Source organism: Lepidochelys kempii, chromosome 3 (genome assembly GCF_965140265.1).
Source record: "Lepidochelys kempii isolate rLepKem1 chromosome 3, rLepKem1.hap2, whole genome shotgun sequence".
Taxonomy (NCBI): Eukaryota; Metazoa; Chordata; order Testudines; family Cheloniidae; genus Lepidochelys; species Lepidochelys kempii.
The window spans coordinates 156,261,892-156,274,624 of record NC_133258.1 but is presented as its reverse complement, the minus strand read 5'-3'; the positions used below and the strand labels follow the sequence as shown (position 1 = coordinate 156,274,624).

At 46.4% G+C, this 12,733-nt stretch overlaps 1 protein-coding gene across 2 annotated transcripts in view; it reads left to right on the top strand.

Annotated features, from left to right (window-relative positions):
- GALNT14 (polypeptide N-acetylgalactosaminyltransferase 14) overlaps nucleotides 1-12,733 on the top strand; it is a 184,524-nt gene that overhangs the window by 72,974 nt on the left and 98,817 nt on the right. The window contains exons 2-3 of one of the 2 annotated variants that reach the window (XM_073338657.1): nucleotides 4,332-4,406; nucleotides 6,617-6,786. In XM_073338657.1, coding sequence (XP_073194758.1) covers nucleotides 4,332-4,406; nucleotides 6,617-6,786 — 245 coding nt within the window. The remainder of the gene's footprint in view (nucleotides 1-4,331; nucleotides 4,407-6,616; nucleotides 6,787-12,733) is intronic. The other variant, XM_073338658.1, reaches the window with a different exon arrangement.

Sequence of the window (12,733 nt, the reverse complement as noted above, 5' to 3'; positions counted from 1 at the left end):
GTACATCTCTGTGCTTAGACTCTCAATTTTTAATGTACTGTCACAGTGAGAGACCTTTCTCTCTCTCTTTAATAGGGCTACAGGTGGTTTGGAGGAGCCCGCTTAGCAAGCTGGTAAAGAAGGAAGAGGCTGTTCAGAGTGTGTTCTCAGCTGGGAAAGTGTCAAATATCTGGTGTAATAAGGTAGATTCCCTTTGAATTTAATTTTGTCTCTAGCCTGCCTTTGGCATTTTCTGTTCTCTTTGTAACGTGCCTGGGGGATGATAGCTCAGGGCTTTGATTAGGGAAAGCAGGTGGGGGTCAGAGAGTGGGAGACTATGCTGATGAGACCCAGTTCATCCCTGGTATAATGTCGTTGATTTCTACCAGGGATGAACTCAGCCAATTCTCTTTAGAGCATACACAGTTTCTCTCTCCGCCCCCACTCCCGTGGCGCTATAATTGATTCCCAAGGGCTTATCCAGGTGTATTGTTCTGATGCATTCTGGTTGTTTGTCAGCTGGTCGCACTCTGATGCTCCTATGTGAGGACTAGTCTAATGTCTCTTGAGTTAGTTTCTTGTTTGTGTGGGATGCACCAGACACTACACTTGTTCATTTCTAACAGTGTCTCCTTGCTGGACACCCTTCACTGAAGCAATGCAGGGAAAGAACCTTGCCCTCCCAGCTAGGGTGACCAGATGTCCTGATTTTATAGGGACAGCCACAATTTTGGGGGCTTTTTCTTATATAGGCACCTATTACCCTTCACCCCCTGTCCCAATTATTTTATGCTTGCTGTCTGGTCACCCTAGTCCCAGCTGAACAGGAAAAGCTACTTGTAGGGGAATATTGGGGTCCAAAAACCTTGAAAGTCTCTTTAAAAGTTGTCCCCATCCAGTTCTGTTCAGTCCATGTGTAGTGAAGCATTAGAAGTCACTGGGTATTTTAAATTATAAATAATAATCTTGAATCCTGAAGGATCCTAAGGCACTTCTGAGGGACAGTTTTGCTCAGGTGGTCTGAGCACAGGGATTGGCAGCTGGCAATTGTAGTAGGCTCTTATCCTCTTATGTGGCTCAGCTGCTAAAGGGGGACAAAGATGCATACTCAGCCAGTGTGGGTTCCGGTGCTGTCGGAAGCTCCACCCACCGCCCAAGATTCACTCACTTCTGCTGTCCAAGAGTTGGCGCTCAAGGTCAGTTGTTCAAATTTTCATAATGAACCTAGTCTAAAGCCCACTGAAGTCAATTTAAAGAGTTGGATTGTCTTCAATAGACTTTGGCTCATGCCTGACATGATCATGATTGTTTTTCTTTCTTTGACAAGCAGTGAAATAGTTACCTTTACTGAAATCTAAATTGACATCAGTAAGTTTCAGAATTAACATTCCTTTGATGCATGGCAGTTATTTGGCATCCATTCATACCCTGCTCCCATTTTAATAGCTTTCTCCACTATCCTAGAGGCTGGAGGCTTCCTTAAAAAAAGCATAAGTTCTAATGCACAAGGTGGCAGCTGCCAGGGACAAATGTTTGCTCACTGTGCAAGTTTCCAGCCCCATGGAATTACTAGAAATCTCACAACTATGCCTATTTCATGGTATATCCAGGCTAATATTGATGCCAGTTTGTACAGTCCTGAAAGGCTTTAGATGCAGCTCTACTAAACTGATCGCAAACTCTGTGAGCCATTCACCCATCTAAAGCAGGAAAGCAGAGCTTGCTTTTCACAGCTGGTGAGCATGATTAACTACTGTATGTGGCTCTTAACAGGCAAGTTTCCTAACAGAGTGGTTTGCCTGGTGCTATTGAGAGGAAGAGAGAAGAACCCATTTCATTAAAGTGGTAGGCTGCCCCTCCCCCTTTTTTTAAACCAGAGAATGAGGGTTTTTTTTTTCTCCCTCTGCTGTAGACTTATTCAGTCTCTCAAACTCTTCTGCCAAAAGAAGTGACTGGTGTTTCCTATAATTAATACCAAACATTAAACTGCAGCATTGAAAGAGAAATTGCCTAATTGTGAGGGGGAAAAAATACAATTTATTACCAGAACATGAGAGAAAATGAATGAGACAGAGAGAGAAGAGCCCCGCAGAAGATAAATAGAAAGGCAAGTGGAATATTGACGTGATCTTTCTCTAGTGCAGGGTAATTTGGCTTCTAAAGTGAGTTAGATCATAATAAATTAAATTTAGATTTCTGCACATCGGTTAAATAACTCCCAAGACAGAATTCTAGTGTGAGGAAGAGGTGATAATACATGGTGGAAATATAATGAAGATCTTATCCAATAATCCAGAAGTGATGTGTGGTCCCTGCATGTGTGATAGGGCTTTTCCTTTCCTTTGTTGGGGGTCCAGGAACAGGTAAATCATCGATCTGCAAGTTGGAGAAGCTGTCTTCTCAGTAAAACACGTGGATGCCTGAACACTTCCTATACAATGCATCCTTCCTGATATCCAGTGCAGATTTGCTGTCTGCAGTGAGTGTATGCTTAAACATTCCCATCAGATTGCATGCAGCCTCACAGGAAGTTTAGGAGAGGAGGTGGAAGAATACTGCATCCCAATGAGACTCCAAGGGGGTATTTAGCTATAGTAAAGAGAGTGTAATTATCCAGTAGGAATTTGACCAGGACACTGGGGTAAACTCTGCAGAATGTAATCAAGTGCTAAAGCTCTGCATCTGATGTCCCATCTGTGTAGGGTGACCACATGTGGCAGGGTATGCAAGCCCCATACTGTGAAGGAAGGGGTTAAGGAGTTACTCTGGGCTCATAGGTGGCCCTGCCTGGCAGCACCTTCAAGGTATGCCAGGAGTGGAGGAAGAGTTAAAAGGGGGAGAAAGTCAGCTCAGGGGCAGGCAGGCAGCTTCGGGGGAGGGGAGGGAGAAGGAGGAAGGTAATGACAGGCTGTTTGGCCTCTCCCTGGAAGCTGGGGAGACTAACAAAAGGCAGAGCCTGCTACCTTGCCTGTGCGTGGTCCGAGCTTCTGGAAGTGAGGGTGGGCTGGACTATAGTCTTTCTGGTGGCATTTCCTTAAAATGCAGAGGGTCACCCTAGATGCACCTCCCAGTAGTACCGTGCCCCAAACTTCATGGGGGAACATTCCATTTTTAGTTGCAGGAAGCATTCACTGTCTGATAAACCAGCTCTGCTTCTAGACATTGGGTGCCTTCTATCCAAGGATTGGAAACTGTAAATGGAAAAGTCCTATTCAGTCATCTACAGTAGCTTGTTTCCTTGCCTTGTCTGCTGAGCACACAATCCTAGCTGGAGCACACTCAACCACTGTGCCTTCTCACAGGCTAGGCTCCTCAGAACTTCAGAGTTTAACATTGCAGCCTCACCACCGTATGTAAATGGCTGGTGTCCTTGTAATGCTGCAAGTACAAACAGAGGTGCCTAGAACCTATGGTTGACATCACAGCAGTTGGCTAATTGCGTTGTCTTGGAACTGCATCTGTCGATTATGCCATGTGAACTTGGCAAGCATCAAGCTCAAGCTGGCAGAGACTTGCCCACTACCCGCACACCCTTGCAGCACAATTATTCAGAGATCAAAGGGCCAAGTTGCTTAGCCATACTGTACAGGGATAGGTTGCCATTATGCCAAGGTTTTAAAGGGATGCTGTGCTGATAAATCTCTCAATGCAGAGCCTGATTCTCCACTGTTCTGCCCGACATCCACTTGAGCACTTGTATAAATGAGTACACAAGGTACAGGGCAATGGAGAATTAGGGCCACACTAAAGAGGGATACATTTCTTTACCTCTTCTATATAAAGCTGAAAGAAATTTGTAATATTTTGTGGCTGATTTAATTTTTGCTCTTCCCTCGCTTGACTGGTCAGTTTCACTTCCTGTTTATAGTCCATTCCCTTTTCTGGGTCTCCTGTCTAGCTCAATAACACTGATTCATATACATTCTTTTTTAAATGACCTGTTTTTATGGCCATTTTAAAATGGAAACATTTCTATTCATATTAAGTTTTATAAAACTTTTTTCAAAAACACAACTTCAGCTTTGGGATCTAAACTGCTGACCCTTTCTTCAACAGAGCTGGAATCTCAGGGTCCTCTCCAGCCCTTGTAAATTTCAGGGCTTCAGTGGTTCTGAGATGCAATCAGCTCAGTTTTCCCGATCTTTCACTGTGCTGGTAAATCACATTTTACAAGATGCCTTAAAAAAACATAAACTATATTTATTGCACAATATTCTGCACTCCTACCAAGAGCCTACAAACTTTTATGGATAGCCTTCTGCTCATAAACCTCCTGATGGGCTGGAGTGGCCTTAACATTTTAATAACTTTCCTTCATTTTTGGTGTCCTGGGATGCCGGACTGATGTTCAGAAAGGTGGACTGTTCTGTGATTGTCATCAGAGGCAGTCCAGCCCAGGTCGAGCGGCTACAAGCAGCAAAGCAATTGTAAGAAATGACATTGTGGTGCACCATATTTATTCCCTCTGCTGAATGTGCTGTGTCTGCAAGTTAAAAGATGATTTTTATGACTCTCAGCAACTGTATGCTCACCTTGGGATATGAAAATAAAGTCATGGTCTTCTTGCCTATTGCAGCATGGCTGGTAATAAAGCTTCTGCAATCAGACCAGGGCTGATAATATGCTTAGATCAGGATTGGGATAGAATTGAGCTTGCTCCTCTGTTGCATGGGCTGAGTAGGTGCAAGAGGGGAATCGCTTCCTCTGCTTATAAATTGATCAGATGGAACTCAAAGGCCAAATTTCTTTCTGGGATAACGCCACTGGTGGAGGTGGATTCAGCTGGAGTTACAGCAGGGTGAATCTGGCCCCTAGGGAACAGAGAGAGCGAGCGTATTCTCCAGGGAGAAGAATAGCATTACAGCAGTGTAAGGTCAGAATGAGACTTGATGTCTCTGCCCTGAAGAGTTTACATTCAACAGCCCAGACTCTGATCTACATGTCACTGATCAGTAATAACACTGAGGATCACGGAGCTAGTCCTGATTTACGCTGGTGTAACTGAAATCAGAATTTAGCCCAACAGGGTGAGCAACAGTAAGAACTATTGGGAGTGCTCTGGAGGGAGGTCAAGAAATAAAGCTGCCTTTGGTTAAAGCCAGAGAGGTCTCGAGGGACCTGGGAGTCTTTGTGCTGTGAAGCAGTGCCATGCCTTTGAAGGTGGCCTGTGTTCCCTTAAATTTCACTCCAACAGCCTTGCAGCATGAGAAGGGACATTCCAGGGGAATCTCAATCCAGCCCTTTTTGCTTAAACTGATGTATGGGGTACAGGCTGTTCGTTTGCAAGAGCCATCACTTCCCCCTCCCTCTTCCCCTTCCTATTAACATGGAGAATGTGCTGTCCGATGTGAATAAAATCAATTATGGGATAAAAATCACCTCTTTCAAAAGCTTCATTTTGTGCCATTAGCAGGGGAGAGTGGCAGTGAGATGGAGTAACAAAAAAAAAATCAATTATTCGATAAGATCACAATTTTCTTTGGTGCTGAAATTACTGTACACGTTTGAATCGCTCTGTATTACACGTAGGCTGAGATCAAAGAGCTTGTGCTGCTGTAACGATGTGATCGTATCATGTGCACCTCAGAGCCAGCCCAGAGCCATTGTGTGCTGCTTAACAAAAGGACACTTTGACTCTTGTACAGCTGGGCGAGCAACCAAGTAGCCCTGCGGCTCCCCTATACCTGAGCAAACAGTGGGGATGATGCATCCCCAGATGCCTTGCTTTGCAGGACCCCCTGCTGTCTGGAATAATATGGGGGCAGGGGCGTTGTGAGCAGGCAGTGTTTCCGAACAGATGTTGCACCATTAATTGATCTTTGATTACTAGCAGTAGATATGCCCAATGGCCTGTGTTGGGATGTGAGATGGGCTGGGATCTGAGTTACTACAGAGAATTCTTTCCTGGGTGTCTGGCTGGTGAGTCTTGCCCAAATGCTCAGGGTTTAGCTGATTGCCGTATTTGGGGTTGGGAAGGAATATTCCCCCCAGGGTAGATCGGCAGAGGCCCTGGGGTTTTTTCGCCTTTCTCTGCAGCGTGAGGCACAGGTCACTTGCTGGAGGATTCTCTGCACCTTCAAGTCTTTAAACCACGATTTGAGGACTTCAGTAGCTCAGACATAAGTTAGGGGTTTGTTACAGGAGTTGGTGGGTGAGATTCTGTGGCCTGCATTGGGCAGGAGGTCAGACTAGATGATCATAATGGTCCTTCTGACCTTAAAGTCTATGATTCTAAGCCATCTGAAAGGAAGTGCAGATTGAGCCCAAGTGCCCTTGCCAGGCGGTTGAATATTTGACAGGTGTGAGAAGACATTAAAACACACAATCATAATTTAACCAAGCGAGTCATGGCTGTGGGATGGTGCTGAGTTTTGCCTGAGGAGCTGGCCGCCAAAGGGCAGTACTAAGGGTCCCCGTACTGAGGGTCTGTCATTTTAATCTGTAGCAGGCCAGATCCTCAGCTGATGTAAATCGGTGCAACTCCATTGACTTCAACTACTATTTGTGAGAGGGAGCAAGAGAGCACCTGTGCTGAGGAGCTGCTAAGCATTTGCTGGGTGTCCCTGCACTCTACCCAGAGACACCTGTGATGTGCAGGCCTCCATGTTCTGATGGGGTTCAATGTTTGTGTGTGCAGGGCTCAGATGTCGACTGGGATGACCTCTGGGATCAGTTCGAAGAGAGAAGGTACCTGAGTGCCCGGAAATGGAAGGGCGGAGAGGACCCATACCGCCTCTACGCCTTTAATCAGCGGGAGAGCGAGAGGATTCCCAGTGACCGTGCCATCCGCGACACCCGGCATTACAGGTTCTTGCATCCTTCCCATCCTCTTCCTTGATCAGGCAGCCCTAGTCAAAAAGGGACATGACTGGCCCTTCCTTAAAGGTGTGCACTGGAGACAAAAAACCTACACTTGGGGAAAATTAATGGGCCAAAGATGTAGCAGACTGTGTTCTTGGATTGGGAACATACCTAAGGTATATCTTTGTCTTCAAAGAGACCCTGATGAGATAAGACATGTTGGCTTAAAAATAATTTCGTTACATGCATTACTAATATCACCTTAGACAATTAATTGAAACAGCTTTTGTGCTATTTGATACTTTGTTTGCATTTCACCAGGGCAGAGAAGCTAGACTGGTCAATTTTACTTCTTGTTTATAGTCAGTTTCTACTCCTGGTTCTCTTGTGCAAACACAATGATGCTGTTTTAGTTTTTTTCCAAATTGGAAGGGAATGTTTAAATCCTCAAAAATCCCTACTGATTGCACTGAAACTTAAAGAATGTTTCTTGATTTACATGCTGACCTCCAAAAGAATGAGATGGGTCCACAAAATCATGAGATGGGAAATAAAAAGCACTCAACATTTATTTTAAGCCAGTCTGGCTTCTGCTCCTTTAGGATGCATTCAAGTCCTGTTTTCAAGCTTTTCTCTGCAACCATTAGGGTTAGAAACTTTACTTTTTAAAAGTGAAAGCAGATATTGTCTCCTAATCATGTACCTCCTGAAGCCAGGGCTTTCAGAGAAGCACCAAATATCATGAGACATGCAATAAAATCCTGAGAGCTAGCAACTGTGTGATGATTTTTTTTTTAATTCTATTTCTATGATGCTTGTGACCTCTCCCACTTTCTTCAATATAATCCAAACCTAAGTGTTAGGCCTAAATTTATTGAGTGTCCCTTTCATTAGTTTTTGGATGCTTGTGTTGAGTAAACAGTAAATTCACTGATCCACCCACAAATGAAGAGGATTTGGTCTGTATTTTCTTAGGATGAGACTTTCCCCTTGTGTTTGTCTCGTCTCATGTGTGATGCTGACATTCTATGCAGTGAAAACTTCACCTGCTCAGCAGGGTGAATGCCATTGGATTCCATTCAGATTCTCGAGGGGAAAAATACACCTCACCTTCCTCCAAGGCAGGCAGAATTTTGAGTGAACAGGACTCTGTGTGTGTGTGTGTGTGTGTGTGTGTGTGTGTGTGTGTGTGTGTGTAAACATACCACCAGCACTGATTCCCTCTGGCCCTGGAGATGATGTGCTGTGGAGGGAACAATCAGAGGAGGCACCAAGTGCAGCACAGCTGCTCCCTATTCTGTTCAGCAGAGCAAGGGGCTAATAAAGGGAGGACGGGATTATTGCAGAGTGAAAGTGTGTGTGTGGGGGGAAGGCGGGGACAGGGAGAGAAATAACTTGAAGGGGAAAGGAGTCCAGGAGAGCTGGCTGTATTTCAAGGAATCCCTGTTGAGGTTACAGGGACAAACCATCCCGATGAGTCGAAAGAATAGTAAATATGGCAGGCGACCAGCTTGGCTTAACGGTGAAATCCCTAGCGGATCTTAAACATAAAAAAGAAGCTTACAAGAAGTGGAAGGTTGGACATATGACCAGGGAAGAGTATAAAAATATTGCTCAGGCATGTAGGAATGATATCAGGAAGGCCAAATCACACCTGGAGCTGCAGCTAGCAAGAGATGTTAAGAGTAACAAGAAGGGTTTCTTCAGGTATGTTGGCAACAAGAGGAAAGCCAAGGAAAGTGTGGGCCCCTTACTGAATGAGGGAGGCAACCTAGTGACAGAGGATGTGGAAAAAGCTAATGTACTCAATGCTTTTTTTGCCTCTGTCTTCACTAACAAGCTCAGCTCCCAGACTGCTGCGCTGGGCATCACAAAATGGGGAATAGATGGCCAGCCCTCTGTGGAGATAGAGGTGGTTAGGGACTATTTAGAAAAGCTGGATGTGCACAAGTCCATGGGGCCGGACGAGTTGCATCCGAGGGTGCTGAAGGAATTGGCAGCTGTGATTGCAGAGCCATTGGCCATTATCTTTGAAAACTCGTGGCGAACCGGGGAAGTCCCGGATGACTGGAAAAAGGCTAATGTAGTGCCAATCTTTAAAAAAGAGAAGAAGGAGGATCCTGGGAACTACAGGCCAGTCAGCCTCACCTCAGTCCCTGGAAAAATCATGAAGCAGGTCCTCAAAGAATCAATCCTGAAGCACTTGCGTGAGAGGAAGGTGATCAGGAACAGCCAGCATGGATTCACCAAGGGAAGGTCATGTCTGACTAATCTAATCGCCTTTTATGATGAGATTACTGGTTCTGTGGATGAAGGGAAAGCAGTGGATGTATTGTTTCTTAACTTTAGCAAAGCTTTTGACACGGTCTCCCACAGTATTCTTGTCAGCAAGTTAAGGAAGTATGGGCTGGATGAATGCACTATAAGGTGGGTAGAAAGCTGGCTAGATTGTCGGGCTCAACGGGTAGTGATCAATGGCTCCATGTCTAGCTGGCAGCCGGTATCAAGGGGAGTGCCCCAAGGGTCGGTCCTGGGGCCGGTTTTGTTCACTATCTTCATAAATGATCTGGAGGATGGTGTGGATTGCACTCTCAGCAAATTTGCGGATGATACTAAACTGGGAGGAGTGGTAGATACGCTGGAGGGGAGGGATAGGATACAGAAGGACCTAGACAAATTGGAGGATTGGGCCAAAAGAAATCTGATGAGGTTCAATAAGGATAAGTGCAGGGTCCTGCACTTAGGATGGAAGAATCCAATGCACCGCTACAGACTAGGGACTGAATGGCTAGGCAGCAGTTCTGCGGAAAAGGACCTAGGGGTGACAGTGGACGAGAAGCTGGATATGAGTCAGCAGTGTGCCCTTGTTGCCAAGAAGGCTAATGGCATTTTGGGATGTATAAGTAGGGGCATAGCGAGCAGATCGAGGGACGTGATCGTTCCCCTCTGTTCGACATTGGTGAGGCCTCATCTGGAGTACTGTGTCCAGTTTTGGGCCCCACACTACAAGAAGGATGTGGATAAATTGGAGAGAGTCCAGCGAAGGGCAACAAAAATGATTAGGGGTCTGGAACACATGACTTATGAGGAGAGGCTGAGGGAGCTGGGATTGTTTAACCTGCAGAAGAGAAGAATGAGGGGGGATTTGATAGCTGCTTTCAACTACCTGAAAGGGGGTTCCAAAGAGGATGGCTCTAGACTGTTCTCAATGGTAGCAGATGACAGAACGAGGAGTAATGGTCTCAAGTTGCAGTGGGGGAGGTTTAGATTGGATATTAGGAAAAACTTTTTCACTAAGAGGGTGGTGAAACACTGGAATGCGTTACCTAGGGAGGTGGTAGAATCTCCTTCCTTAGAGGTTTTTAAGGTCAGGCTTGACAAAGCCCTGGCTGGGATGATTTAACTGGGAATTGGTCCTGCTTCAAGCAGGGGGTTGGACTAGATGACCTTCAGGGGTCCCTTCCAACCCTGATATTCTATGAGTCTATGAAATGTAAGGATTTATCCGGCTAGTTCTCCATCAGCCAAAGGAAAGGGCTTCTGAGTGGCTCACTCAAAGAAATCTTTCTGCTTTGGAGGGCCATTTGGATGGTGCTTTGCAGGCGGATTTGTGCCATCTGGGGGATTGTCATCTTTCATAATTACAGTGCTGCTTGGCTTAGGGGTGATGGACTCCCCTAATGACAGTCAAAAACTGACAGGCAGCAGCCGAGTGCTTTCAGCTTTTTTGGGGGGGGAAGGATCTGGAGGGGCCTGATTTCACTATACAGTATCTAGGCAAAGGATTCTGATATTTTCCTTTACAAGAGCTCACCCAGTTTTAATCCCCATTTTCTCCACGAGGCTCTTAAGGGGAAATGCTGCCACAGGCAGGTATCCTACCTACTCGGCACATCTTGTCCTTTCATCAGTCAGTTGCATGTAGCAATAGCGGCCCCCATCGTCCCCTCCTGTGGGCAAACTTGTGATAGGGAATCTCCCTGAGGTTCTTGTGGCAAAGTGTTCTCTCTGGCCATTCTTCCCAGCCAGCTTCTTGCTGGTGCAGTTCCAGCAGGGTCACGCTCACAGGGCTCTCTTGGCCAGCAGCAGTCTCTGTGACACTACCCACTGCCTCTAGCTCTAATAACTTTCTCCTGATCCATGTTGCTGATGCAGGGTGTGGCACGTCCTACCCACTCCCCAGGCCTGGATCCCCAGACCTGCAGAGAACCCTTCTCAGGATCCTGCAGAAAGAGTAACTGCTGCCCTATGGAGACTTATCCCATCCCTATCCCATCTTTCAGAGGGGAGAGCTGAGATCTCCATGAGTGGGCATCTAGGGGATACAATCAGGACCAATGACTATGCTTCTAGGCAGTATTCCTTTCAGTGCAGTGAACAATCAATCACTAATGGGTTCTTCACCTCCTTGTGAAGTACATTACTCACACATGGGGCAATACAAGCACTGAGGGACTTGCCCAAGGCTGCCTTGATGGCCAGGGGAAGATCCAGGATGAGAAACCAGGACTTCCTGGCCCCCAGCTCTGTGCTGCTTCATGCGGGGCAGTGACAGGTGATGCAAAGAATTATTCAAAAGGTTTGCGCTAGAAGAGACAGCAGAGACTTGTTGGTTTGGCAGTACTGTGAAGGAGCTACATCTTCTCCTGGACAGTATCACCTAGCAGTGGATTTGATGTATGGGTAGGGAATCTGCCCTGCCTGGAGAGGCTGGGGCAATCTGAACTCTGCCTTCCGAGAGCTAAATTAGAACTCCTTTCTCTTGTGTTCCCCAGTCCTGCTTCTCCTTCCGCAATTCACTTGGTTTGAGTTATAGCGGGGCTCTGCTTGCTTTCCAGGGACTTAGCCCAACCTTAATATAGTTCCCATCCAACCGCCATAATCCTTAGTACTCTGATAAGTAGAGACGGACCTAGTCTGAATCTGGGTCAGAATCCGATCCTGGGTCTGGATTTGAAATTCCTAAATTGCCTCTGTGTAAAGGGGGAGAACTGAAATGTGGGAGCCAAACCGCCAGCATTAACTTCCCCAATTCAGCTCCTAAGGCTGGGGCCTGAGCCCATCTCTAATGACAAAATTGCACCAGTTCTGTAGCACAATTTCTGTTGTGATTTTTTTTTTCCCCCACTCCCTTGCCTAGTGAGCCCAGATGCTTTTCCCTCCGAAGGGGAGCTGACAGCCCTGATGGACACATGCTATGGCTGAGCAGAGAGATCCTGCTATTCCTGGAGAGAATTAATGCAGGGGATATTAACCATCTGCCCTGTTTTCAAAGGAAAATCAACTAGACTGACCCTTTCTCCAGACCCTGTTGTGGTCTGGCTGCTTTTTTTTTCTGGGTGCCGGACATGGTGTTGAGTGTGTTGGAAAAGAAAAGCTCTCATTAAGGGAGGAAGCAAGGGCACAGCGTGTGGAGGGGCCTGGGCTAATTACATTTACTTCCAATTTCCTTAACCTGATAATTGGATTCTGATTTATTGAATATGTCTGGCTAATGATGCATCATCCACAGTGTTGTTCAAGCATTAGAGCAGCCACTAAGGAACTGGGGCTGCCTGGAGATTCAAGAGCACCAGACAGCTGGGAGGAGGGGGCTTCAGGAAGACCGGTCTAACAGCGCTCCATGGAAGAAGGTTTTTGTTCCCTGTGCAGCTGTTTGGGGAGGTGCAGCAGTACGCCTCGGCACTACAGTGTGCTTTGCAAACAGATCTCGCTGCTACGTCTCATTGGATAGAGGCACTGAGGAGGGTTTGTTTGTTCTCTTAGCATAGCCTGGTGGGTAAATGGAAACTGTCATATCAGACTCTCGCAGCAGGGAGATTTTCAGCGGCTGACGGGCTGCACGAGGGAAAGGGTAGAGGGGAGTCAGGCTGGGGTTGAACGCCTTGGAAACTGGTGCTGTACCTCCTCCCAGGCAGGAAGAGTTGAGCCTGCGAAGGGCTGGGGAGCTCAT